The 13,455-nt window shown below is 41.1% G+C and overlaps 1 protein-coding gene across 4 annotated transcripts in view; it reads left to right on the forward strand.

Annotated features, from left to right (window-relative positions):
• The window catches only part of CACNA2D3 (calcium voltage-gated channel auxiliary subunit alpha2delta 3), a 498,960-nt gene that overhangs the window by 360,876 nt on the left and 124,629 nt on the right, over positions 1 to 13,455 (forward strand). For all 4 annotated transcript variants that reach the window (XM_082209336.1, XM_082209333.1, XM_082209334.1 and 1 more), the window contains 3 exons: positions 4,680 to 4,751; positions 5,906 to 5,986; positions 11,184 to 11,258. In XM_082209336.1, the coding sequence (XP_082065462.1) occupies positions 4,680 to 4,751; positions 5,906 to 5,986; positions 11,184 to 11,258 (228 nt within the window). The remainder of the gene's footprint in view (positions 1 to 4,679; positions 4,752 to 5,905; positions 5,987 to 11,183; positions 11,259 to 13,455) is intronic.

Consider the following 13,455-nt stretch of genomic DNA (forward strand, 5'->3'; position numbering starts at 1 on the left):
TCTCACCTCTGCCTTCCTTTTCTGTGTTGCCATACATATCCATCTATGTACCAGGTGTGAGGCTCAGGAAGAAGACTTGATCCCACCTTCCTACAGTTCTCTTATGCATGCCTAGACCCTTACTCTGGACGCTTACTTTATAAAACTTTGCACTTGGTTTCATAGAATTTCATAGAATCATAGAGTTGGAAGAGACCACAAGGGCCATCGAGTCCAACCCCCTGCCAAGCAGGAAACACCATCAGAGCACTCCTGACATATGGTTGTCAAGCCTCTGCTTAAAGACCTCCAAAGAAGGAGACTCCACCACACTCCTTGGCAGCAAATTCCTCTGTCGAACAGCTCTTACTGTCAGGAAGTTCTTCTTAATGTTTAGGTGGAATCTTCTTTCTTGTAGTTTGGATCCATTGCTCCGTGTCCGCTTCTCTGGAGCAGCAGAAAACAACCTTTCTCCCTCCTCTATGTGACATCCTTTTGTTTGCTCTTCTACTTTATTAAAATCCTGTCTAAAACTAGCTTATTAAACGCCTTCAGCTATATAGTACAATAACTTCTAGGAAGAATAGAATTAATAGGCCAGAAATATATAGCAATGTCAAGGATGGCTAAATTTTATATTACATTAATCTTTGGGAAGAAATTCTCTGATTTGGTCACCAACTCATAGTTAACAAGTTCCATTAGGAAATGTGACTCAGCTCTGCTCACCCATTTATGTAAAGAGAAACATTCAGAAAACTTGATGCAATGTCTGGAAGACTTGCTCTGTTTCTTTTTAATTTCAATTGCTTCTGCTTTGTGGCTTCCCACTTCTTACATAATATGTTAATGTTTTCCCTATCATAACAATCAGAGTTAAGCTGGAACGTTTCAGGAAGGCAACCACGTTAACCTTATAGTATCTTAAAGACTAACAGATTTATGGTGCAATATATAACTTACTGTGGACTAGAGACCACTTTTTTCAGATGCTTGAAGCATCTTCTGTTGACCAGGTATAAAGGATAGGAATGGAATGCCTCTTGAAATCAGCAGCAAAGTGTTGTGGAAGATGGACATATTACCTCACTGAATTTCTGAAAGTTTTTCTGCTTCCCTGGAAGCCAACGTATTCATAGTTGACATGGAGAAGCACGTCTCAGTTCCTATCCTTAAAGGCCTAAGTTATCTTTGCCTGAGATAACTCAAGGGCATCTAAGGCTGCAGCCAACCTCTGGGGCTGGAGAACAGTGTGTCTTAATGGAGCGGCAGTCCTTCAGCTCATGCTGGCTGAGGTGGAAGACTGGAAGGAGGCAAGTATATCACTTGAATAGTGATAGCTAGCCTGAATCCTGCCAGTTACACTTCTGCCCACTTACACATTGGGCTGGTGGAATGGGGAATTCTGTATAGGCAGCACTCCCCAAGCAGAGGCTGGCACAACCAGGTGGAGGGACACCCTGTCTGATGCAAGGGGGATTCTGTTTGCAACATAATCTACACCAGCCAGTGCGGGATTTATGTATAAGCTATACAAGCTATAGCTTAGGGTCCCACTCTGTTGGGGGGGGTGGAGTTAAAAGTATTTCACTATTAATATACTTATTAATTGTATTTCAGTTCAACAATTACTTTGATGAAATACTTATTTTGTTAGGTGCAAATGGCTTTAGATACCTATTAGGTCCATAAATTACCATATAGCATATATTCAACACAAAAAACAGCGACAATTTGTTGTTGACAAAGGACAGCTGGACATATAAAGGGCCCCATTACCTTCTGTAGCTTAGGGCCTCATCAAACCTAAATCCGGCCCTGACACCAGCCTCCGCCAATCTGGTGCCCTCCAAATGTTGTTGGATTATAGTTCCCATAACCTTCTCTGCAGTATTATCTGTCCTGGCTGCTACTTCTGATTTCTTGCTCGTCTTCACTCTTTTTGTATGCTTGCCAGCTTCATTTCTATACACTAATCTCAATCTACCTTCCAATGCTATAAGCCAGCCGGAAAGGCAATATAGTTCACATTTCTGTTTCCTATATTAACTAGGTTTCTTCTTCCTTCCCAATCTTAAGTTTCAGTTTCTTGAGTTTGTATTTTCCATGATATTTTGCATCCCTGGCAAGAACAACCTTTAAACAGAAAGTAACCATTTTATAACTTAAAAAGTAAATGCATAATGTCTAAACAGTTTCGTTCGTGTTGGGCATTCCTTTCACAATGTGCTTTCCAGTTCAGAAAATAGTGATATTTGGCAGCTGTAAAAACATTCAGTCTGATGCATTAACCATTTAACATTTTGTCCTACTTCTCTGTTTATACAAATTATTAATAAATATGTTGTTTGAACCCATGGGACTCCTTTACTAACTACGTTAAGACTCCTGTCTTCAGAAGCTAGCTAATTTCCACTTGGTTTATTACCTTTAAAAAGTATTTTATTTTAGATTTAAACTTACACGTGCTTATGATTACATTATTTCACGATAAGAGAATTCCTATGGATTCCAGTGGAACATACCAATTAAAGCATTTGTTTGTTTAGGCATTTGTTGACTGTCCAGGAACAACATTTCTTGGGTGGTTCACCACCTTCAAAGAGAAAACAACACCCTCCAGCTTCCATCATGTCTTGGCCTTGTTTTTTGCCTAATTATATCAAAGAGCCATTTAATAAAATGGCTATGAAAGAATTTCAAAAACGAATAGTTGGATTCAGAATTAAGCGTACATAACAATGCTGGCAGCAGCAGCAGTCGTGCCTGCTTTCTCCTCTGCATTGCAGCCTCCTCAAAAATGGTCCATCAAGGTTTGGGGGACCCTACTGAATGGGTGGGCTACAGCATGGGCAGATGGGTGATCCCTCCCCCCCCCCATCAGGCAAAGGCAACCCCAGAGAGTGGGAGCTCTGCTTGTGAAATACACTTTTGCCGAGTTTTTCTGGACCCTTCCTTCCCCCTCAGCCCTCCCCATGACGCAGCGCACCCTAGTTCACAGGGAGGAGGAGTGGAGAAATTGGTTCCAGTAGCCCCATCATAGATGCTTAATTCTGGAGTCAGCCCATAACTTCTATTCAATCCCTACCTCTCAATCTGCTGCTTTAGCTAAATATACATTCTGTTAAATGTTTGGTGTTTTGCTCTTGACTTTCTAAAATACTTTGAGGTGTGGCGTTCTCTCAGTGGCAGTCGACTGCTTGAACAATTGTTTCTCCCTGGGGAAATGGCAGCGTGTTTTGATAGCTCTTTGTATCTGTAAACTATCCATGCCAATATACATTTGTAAGACGGCGAAACTCTGCATCCACCAAAAGTGCTGTGCTCCAGGACGCTGTGGGCACGCACCTGAGTGCATAACCCACATGCTTCCTGGCATTACATCCTGGACCCACTGTTGTGCTCCTACAAGTGATGTCACTGTGGCTGGGAGGGAACGCTTCAACAACCCCTGGCTAGAGGGGATTGAGGGATGTGTGGGAATTGTGTGGGAGGGAAGATCCAGAGAGAATGTTTTTAAAAATTCCAAACAGATCTTGCCCCCGATCACAGTTTAGTGCACGTGTGTGTGTGTGACTTAAGTCTGTATATCCTGTCACCGTGTTAATCTGCCACTTAATGTGCTTTGTAAATAAACAGTATATTGAGTAGTAATCCATATAAAGCAATTCTTTATATGTGTACTTTGTTCATAAGAATACATGAAAGGCTATCGTATATTAACTATTAATGCCTCAACTCCCACTGACTGGCAAAACCACATTATACCAGCTTTACAGGTAAAAAAACTTGGAGATATGAACTTGGAGATATGAGGAATCATATAAAGACTTAGTTTTGTATTCTTCCAGGAACAGTTTCGCAAACAGTCAAAATTGTCCATCACAAATCTACCGGGGGTGGGGAAAAATATGTCCCCGTTTTCCTAGTCACAATCTTAATATGTGGTTGCCATATGTTTGGTGACAACATAGAATTTGATTGTTTCCCAATGCTGGGGCTGAATTTGGCCACGGGAAAGCAGGAGGTAGAAGACTGGCTCAGCCACCGAATAGCACTGTTTTTTCGCTAACAGGGAATTTGCCTGTCATCTGTGTTTGCATGAGCTATATGCAGTCTGTGAGCCAGGAGTTCACGGAGGTCAGCAGCGTTGTCGTACATGATCTCTAACATAGCTGCAATGCATCGGAGATTGTGGAAATGACTATGGCTGAGAGCCATAAGCTCTCAACTCACTTCTTACCAAGCTGGCATGAAAGCCATGTAAGAAGCAGCCCAGTGGAGTGTAGGTATTAGCCCAAAGGCTACCGTCATCTACTACCATCAGAGTGTTCGTCCTGCAAAAAGTTGTAAATTGGATCCCACGAGAAGTGGAAATGTAAAGAAAATTAAGGGAGATTTGTCTGAATACAAAAATATTCAATACATATCCAACAGATGAGTAAAAGATTACAGTACTAGATTTCTCTTTCTTTAAATGAAAGATGATTTTAACAACACCTTCCGATAGGCACATGATTTGGACTGAGCCTCACTCAGATGCACTAAAAAGCAATGCAATGCAGGTTGCAATGGGCTCTTAAACATCATTTCCATTAATCAGAAGATAACTTCTTTGGATGCTTTCATAGCTATGATTTGATAATGGTCCCATCTCATATTGCTCTGTATTAATATCTCTTCTTATTTTTTAAATGTAGCTTGCAGACGATCAGGGATTGGTTTTGATGACCACTGTTGCCATGCCAGTATTTAGTAAGCAAAATGAGACTGTAAGTACTCACGCCATACACCAGCCATGTGCTACAAAATCAGCACAAATGTGAACGTCTTGATGAAGCTATGCATTTCTCGACTGTTGGTATCCTCTACCTTTTCCCCATAAATGTGTACTTGGTGTTAAAATAAATGCCATACAACATACTTAGCAGCAAAGAACTGAAAAGTAAACTTCCAGTGGTTCTTGAAATAAAACGCCTTGTCCCTTTTTAAGAAGAAGCACACATTAAAAATACAAATATCAAGGTTTTAAATACTGTTTAGCATAGTTGGGGTTTTTTGGACACCAAATAGGATGCAATCCAGGTAAAGCTAAATATTTTTTTATTTATGCTTGGAAGCTATTGGTTTCAATAGGATCTAAGCACCCCAATCTTTCCCTGAATTGTTCAGATTTGCCACACTACTGTATTGGGCGCACAGCAGCCTACTGTTCAAGGTGGAATAGATCACAGGTAGGAAAAAGGTAACACGTGTGCACCTGTAACCAATTTTACCATAGAAATTCCCTACAACATGTTCACATGTTTGTGCATAAGATACTGTACATCTGTGCACCACAGACACAAACGTGTGTGCTTTTACTGTCACTGTGGTTTTTCTGATCGGAGCAAATGTCTGTAATTATTCTTTTCTTAGACTAGTGCTAGTGTATATATCCAGAAATATTTCTACTATATTTCTATAATAGGGATCTGGGTTTTTAAAAATCTTATTTCCATTTTATATTTGCATTTACCTTGCCCTTCACATTTCATTCTTGCCTCCTGGGCTTCACAAGCTATTTGAAACAGAAGATAAATTGCATTTTTCTACTCCATATTTTGTCTGGATGGGGCTTCCTGAGTCAGAGTGTTTAATTGAAAGCATCCTTATCAGCTGCAACTCTGCACACAACCTTTGATTTTATTTCTAGGGTAGGGGAAAAAAGACATCTATTGATTTTGTTTGCGTGCGTATTCAGCCAGATTAGCTGCAGCCACCCATAATACCTTGTCAAATAGTTGGAAGAATTAGCTAGTTATCGGCAGTGCTCAGTGCAGTTTTAATCCATATGGTAAATACTTATTGACTGAATTACTGTGCTCTAACTGTAATTGTTTGTTCCAACTAATCTGCATTTTTCCCAAACAATCTTTTAAAATAGAGATCGAAAGGCATTCTTTTGGGAGTTGTGGGCACAGATGTTCCAGTGAAAGAACTTCTAAAGACCATTCCAAAATACAAGGTAAATAACATTTTGATTACCAGTTCATTGTATTGAATTAGAAGTAAATTACATTTATATGCTGCAAAATATCTATTGAATCCGGATATGCTTTTCTGCAAATGAGCAGCGTCTTCTGCAAGGGAAGGGGCTTTTCTTAATGTAACACACAACCATTGTGCAAGCAAAGAGAAGTGAATTCCAACTGTGTGGTTCTGTAGCGCAAGTTCTTGTGCAATCTCTTTCACAAGGCCTTGTACAACATTTGCCAGGCATTGCTCCAAGTGTTGCACACCATTCCAAGATGTGTTCATGCTATAAATCATGTTGAGCTGAGCCTTCTATTATTTGCAGAATATTGTCAGTGCTATCATTTCTTCAACGGGTGTAGCTCTAGAGGGACATCCAACCCATATTATTCAAACAAATTATTTATTGCGTGTGCTTCTTATGTATAATAGAGCCAGTCTAGGTAAGATTTCTTCACAGATCATTCCCCCCAAAATGGAATTCCAGATCTCTTAATACCTTAGATATTACTCAGTAATGTACTATCCCTCTTTCGGAAATGGCTACATTTCCCAAATCCTTTAAAAAGAAGTTTGTTGTTGTTTTTAAGAAACCCTTCAAAACTTTGCTACAAGCCCCAGACCTCGCTTTCTGGAAACATCAATTTGCTGCACCACGTGGGATGTGAGAGCGAAGCAGAACCAAATCCTTTTAGTGCTGCTTCCGCTGTAGGGCACTGCCCAGTTGTGTGGCTACCGCTGCTCAGGAACAACTAGTGCTGCCAGTGGAGCTTAGGAAGCAAAACCAGGGAGCAGACTGTAGCGAAAACTCTTAGGAAAGATACTTAAGTTTGCTATGAAGGAAGGTTAGCTACTGGTTGAAAGGGCTGGGAAGGAATTTCACACACATTCACAACTGGTGTGGGTCTTTGACCTTCTTCGTAGCAACATTTGTGTTCTGCTGGTTGTTGTTCATTATTTTATATTTCACCACAACTCATTATTGCAGGTGGAGAGGCATTGGGTTGAATCCAGAGCAGGGATGATCACCTCTCTTCCCTCTGGGAGATCCCCTTAAGGGATCCTGGGTGGTGCTTCAAGGCCTCAGGGAGGTAGCACACATACTGCATTCCAGGCTGTATGATAGGATCATGGTATCAGTGCACACAGTGGTTGGCCTGCAAGTCATGCAACTTCCACCAACAGCTGCCTGATAACTAGATCCCATCCTATGCCATGCCAAAACTCAGTGAGCTGTAACCAATAAAGTTGTGGCCTATTATAACCCACACAAGCCTATGTGTGGCTTTTCCTCTCCCACATTCCACACTGCAGGCTGAACAATATATCACTGATTTCCTCTTCCTTAGCCAAGCTGCAAGAATGACATAAGATATTGGGCAAATGAGAATTTTAGATTCAAGTCGTTGCTATGCAACTAATGCACTCCTTTGCTTGTAAAACTATAAGCAAATATACAAGAGGACAATACAGCGATACCCACATGTGCGCGTGCACGCACACACACACGCACACACACACACAGAGAGATATTAATTGTTGACTTAAGCAGTTCTTCATAGATTCCAAAAAAAGCTTGAGTTTCTCAAACACATTTTTTATCTTCTGTAAGATTTGTGGCTATCTATCTTACTGGAGTTTGAATTTGGGTATGCAATTACAATTATTGCCCAAGGTTCTGAATTAGCTACAAAGCGGTCTTGAGGAGAAATTCTCATATGTGATTTGGTATCTTCAAGGTTTGCTGAGGTGAATAGTAAGATCTAAGGCAGCACATTACTAGTTTGGGTTCAAACTGTAGCTAAATAAGGACAGGGCTTTTGCAGTAATAGCAAATTCTTGCATCACAATTTTAAGTCTGCCAATGTACCTTGTTCAATATAGTTGATAATATATGTGCCAAAAAAGTACAGTACCAGTTTCAAGTGCACTGGACTCAAGTCCCTTTTCATTGTCCTTAGCCATTTCCTTCAAAGTAATCTGTACCTGATTATGCACCACACTGTATTAGAAATGACCTCAGTTGATAATTTTCTGTGTGTGTGTGTGCGCGCGCGTGCGCAAGTACAAGTGCACACACGCGATGAGGGCTGTTCAAGGGCAGGTCAGCCGTCAACCTCTTTATACCATCAAAGCTGTGGCTCTTGAATTATGCTGATTCCCTCTTCAACTATAGTCCCTCATGCCCCATAGCACACCATTTCCCTGACCTCCAAGAGCAGCTTTTCAGGGCCATGGGAGAAATGGGAAAGCGATGGGATGGAGAGGAGAGAAAAGCCCTATTTTGGAAGCAGAAACCTGTTTATGCTTCACTGGATCCATCCCACCATTTCCCTGGTGGTATATAAGATTGATCCTTACTTTAGAATGAACCTTATCTGAAGAGAGTGGCCTTTCATATAAAGTAATGTGACCTTTAAGCTAGAGAATGTCTTGAGAACAGTCACAATTGATTAAGAGATGATTTGGGCAATTTTAGAAATAAGTTGTATTATGCACTGCAAAACACACACACCCAACCCAGCAGGTTTAAAACTATTTCTGTATTTGATCTGCCTTCCCAGCGGTAAAGCTGTGTTGTACAGAACATCTGCCAAAGCTATCAGCAGCGGGGTTTTTTCACTAGGGGACATTTTAATGACTAGACATCAGTGATTTGAAGATACATTTATTGCAATCAATGAGGGCAGTCAGCTGTGTAACAGAAGCATTGTCAAAAGGGGTAGGATTGCTATTGAAATAAGTGCAGTGCTAAATTTGATTATGCATGTACTTTCAGGCCTAATACAACACTACATTGCTCTCAGATTACTTCCAATATATCTCTGAGGTTTGAAAGTGGAAATTGTATGAGTCTCTGAATTAGAAATAGTCCCTTTTTATGCATATAGTATTATGTCCATCTACTATTTTTTTACTCTCTTGATCACAGACAGTAAGGTGCCTAGGTCCAATTACCAGAGTCTCCTGTTGTCTTTCAGTACTGAAGTGGTTTAAACCAAATCAAGGTTTTTCCTTCTCTCCAATAAGTTTAAAACAACAACTTCCATTTTCCATGGAAAATAAAGAGCAGCACATCTTCTGCACTTGCTAATTATGTTTTAGGTTCCTCCTTTCTGATAAATCATATTGCTCAGTTAACTTTGAGCAAAGGAAGCAGAGATGCTTCATTTTTCTCTTCCTTTCTGTAAAGCCAAAGTTCTGCTGCCAGTAGAACTGGACAAGTTTGCCCTGCCAAAACCCTGGGGTGTGAATGGTAAGCATCATAGCCCAATCCAGGATATTTTAATTTAAAAATCTGAGGAGCCCTGAGCAGGCATATTTGAAACTCCTTCCCTCATTTTAATTTAGTAAGACAGCTGGATTTCTCGCAAAGCACAACAATTGAGATTTCACATTGAGCTCAGTCATAAGCTCTGTCAGTGACAGCTGTGCCGGTTTCTGGGAAGACTGTATTTGGTATTTGGGGGCCTTTCTCGTCCAAAGGAACCACAGAAACTAAAATAAACAAGACTTGCTTCCATATATTCTAAGGATGGTCACGGAGATTGAGGGGGCAAGTAGAGCCTTCTGAAGCATCTTCTTGCACTTTTTCCTGGCATGGGATTCTATAAGTGATAGGTGTCTACTTGTGACAGAGAAATCCATCATATTTTACTTTTACCTATTCCATCATATGTGTCTATTCAGAAGTAAGCCCCAATGAGTTCAGTAGGGCTTACTCCCAGATGAGTGTGTATAGAGTAGTGGATTAGATGAAGTCCAAGTTATACTGCTGGCTCAATAAATAAATAAAAAGGCAACATTTGACAATAGTGGGTTGCCATACTGATCAATATGTGTTTTAGTTTACAGGGGTGGGGCCAAGAGAGAGAGGTGTGGCTAGAGGAGGAAAAGAAGAGACCAAGAGCCCCACTGTGCCCAAGGACCCCTGGAAGCCATCCCACAGCCACTACTGGCAGCACTAAATGTGTTAGATTGATGTGTATATATCTGTTTATTTCCCCTAAAATACATAAGAGAGGGAGAAAAGATGCATGCATGCCATGAGGTGGATATTGTAGCTCTGTTGTTTCCTGCAGGGATGTGGAACCTCAGGCCCAGGAGCCAAATTCAGTCTGTCTGGCCCTTCACTTGGTCCCCATGCCACACCTCACCAGCCCCTCTTTGCATCCTCCCTGAGTGTCCTTGAACTCTGGTAATGCTCTTGCTGCCTGGACGGCAGATAGAGCAAGCTGTGGAAATGTGTGTAGAAAAAACCACCCTGAGATCTGTGGATTAAGGGCAGTATACAAATTCAAGAATAAAAATAGTAGTAGGACAGTCGTACCTTGGATCCCGAAGGCCTTGCGTGTAAAACGTTTTGGCTCCTGAACACCACCAACCCGGAAGTGAGTCTTCTGGTTTGCAAACATTGTTTGGAACCCGAATGTCCGATGCGACTTCCGCGGCTTCCGATTGGCTACAGGAGCTTCCTGCAGCCAATCGGAAGCTGTGCCTTGGTTTCTGAACATTTTGGAAGTCGAACGGACTTCCTGAACGGATTCTGTTCAACTTCCGAGGTTCCACTGTAGTAGTAGTAGTAGAATTTGCCTTTTATCTTTTGCTTCTAGCCCCGCCCATCATTGTTATGTGACACCCCCAAGAAGGTTGCCCAGAGCTCCCCATCCCTAATATACTGAAGTCCCCACAGCTATAGGGATTTTTTTTTACTACAGTGGTATCTCAGGTTAAGTACTTAATTCATTCCAGAGGTCCATTCTTAACCTGAAACTGTTCTTAACCTGAAGCACCACTTTAGCTAATGGGGCCTTCCACTGCTGCGATTTCTGTTCTCATCCTGAAGCAAAGTTCTTAACCCGAGATACTATTTCTGGGTTAGCCAAGTCTGTAACCTGAAGCGTATGTAACCCGAGGTACCACTGTACATGTTAAAGAAAAGGGACTTCACTTGAATTTGAGCAAAATGCTTTGTTGCTACAGGCTTATAATTGCCAAGTTTGAGGTGCCAAGGCACAATGCACCAGGAAATTTTCCTGAAAACCCACTACTGAAATGTATTTCTGTGCAGTTCACATTTTTTAGATGGGTCTTGTGCCAGAGAACTTCCTGATGGTTTGTGTTCCAAAAGTTTACCTGCTCTGTAAGCCCTATTTATTCAGGTTCTTTTCTTTCCTATATCCTTACAGTTAGGTATTCATGGATATGCATTCGCAATCACGAACAATGGATACATTCTGACTCATCCAGAACTCAGGCCTCTGGTAAGATAAAAAATATGTTGACTGATTTTATACATGCCGAGATAGAGATGTTTACATTTTTTTCTTCTTCTTCTTAAGATATACAGAATTAAAGAGCAGAGTGTAATGGTTCACAAGGACGACTACTAAAAAGGCTACTATTTAAACATAAATACTGCAGACATTTTTTTCCCTAGAAGCTCCAATGCAAATAATAACATAAGCCTTTGGGTGATATAGAAATGCACAGGTTGTATGGTGAGAGACCCAAACCCCTGTAAGTGCAAGGCAAAGCCATAAATTGCTGCAATTATGTACACTTACATTAAAGTGGAATTCTCTGTTCCTAAGTAATAGCCCCTATTTGTCATGTTTAAGTGGACTCAAATTTCTAAAACTGTGTGGATATTGTATGCAAGCTCTTTCTATTCTTTATCTTCACTTGAAGGATTATTCCCCCAATTACTCTTTTTTTAAAAGGTGAAAATTCATTTCCAATACCCTTTTTGCCTTCTTTTAATTAACCAAAGTCAGAAAGAAGTTTGATGTGTCTGTTATATAAAAGTTTATTGAATAATAGCATAGGCTGTAGCTTCATTTTTTTGGTTTTATAGGAACACTTTAAGAGTTTCATCACCATTGAATCTAACTAAAGGAGTGGCATTAGTGAATTCACTATAATATAATATGGATGCCATTTCTAAGGTAGGCACTTAATGTAATTATCAGAATTCAGCAATATATAAGCAGAAAGCAGCAATATATCTCAGAGGGGTATTTGCATATTTAAAAAATCAGGATTATTGTACAGAAGGATTGATGGAGTCCTAATTGGAGCTTGCACAAACATTTATCCCTCTAACATTTGGATTAGGCATTACACTTGGTTAATATTTACATTTGAGTGGTTTTGATGAGAAGATGAAATGAAATTGTCAGAACACAACATTTTCCTGGCTGTTCCTCCTTCCACCCCCAAGAAGTTTTGTTTTAAAAAGAGAACAGTGCAAAAAGGCAGTAGAATTACTTTTTTTTGGTATAAACTGTTTCATTCTGAGTTTAGACAAATTATCCTACCTATAAAAACTGCTTGGTATTTTGGGATGGGAGCAGCAGTGTAAAGCTGGGGGTAGGAGCAGATGTGATGTTAGTCATGCTATTAGCAATTATGTGAATTGCTTCTCAAAGTGAACTGCAGGCATGAGCAGAGCAAATCGGGAGCAGGATCCTGGTGTGGGGTGTCCCTGCTGTGGTCTCAGTCTAGATCAGGCCCCCTGCACTGGCTGATTGCAATGTGAGGGAAGCTCCCTTTTGTTTTAATTGCAAATAGCAGGTGTTGTGACCCCAGATCAGAACTGCAACAGGACACAGTCTGCCTCTTGTGTCTGCCTCCTGTGCTGGGGCCATAGTCACTCCCAGCACCTGCAATTTGCTTTTAGATTTCAAAACACTCATTTGCTAATTGCTTGAATGGAGCCTTCCTTAGTTTATCATTCAGTCTTCTACTGGGGTGGGGCTTTGCTTCAGACTCCCCCCCCAACATGTAGATGGCGGGGGGGGGGGTCAGAACCAGCAAGCATAACCTTGTTCTCTCCTGGTGTGATTACAGTCATTCAAGAGAAGAATGGCTGAAACAGTCTTATGCATTTCCTATTTAATTCTCTCTCCCATCCCACCCCCACCCCCCATACCAACCCATGAGGTAGATCAGTGTTGTTTCCATTTTAAAAATAGGGAACAAATCCCGGGAGGCAGTGGGTTAGTTGCTGTCAGGGAATCTCTAAAAGGGAACAAGAAACCCAGAATCTCCCAGATCCAACACAGTGGCTGCAATGGATATTGTACAAAGCTAATCTGGAAGTGGTGGGTTGAATCTAGCGCCGCATGTGTGAAGTTCCACTCACATAATGAGATTTCCCCTTATGCATGGAAGGGGCTGCAAGGAAGAGAAGTGTGGTGCTAGCAGAGCAACAGCAGTGGATGCTCTTCAGTTCTTAGATTGTAGCTGCTGAGTAACTATCCTTTCCAGCTGGGCACCCTTGGTCAGAACTGTATGCAGAGTGTAAATGTTATGTTCAGTCGTATATGTAACCCTGCTTCCGGGGGGGGGGGAAGGGTACAAGAGACAAACATGTTTGTGTGCATACATATTGTCTGGTGTGTCCCCCCCCACCCCTCAGAAACAACAACAAAAAATAATTACCATGTACCACTAATA

The sequence above is a fragment of the Podarcis vaucheri genome, assembly GCF_965113315.1.
Source record: "Podarcis vaucheri genome assembly, chromosome: 2".
NCBI lineage: Eukaryota > Metazoa > Chordata > Lepidosauria > Squamata > Lacertidae > Podarcis > Podarcis vaucheri.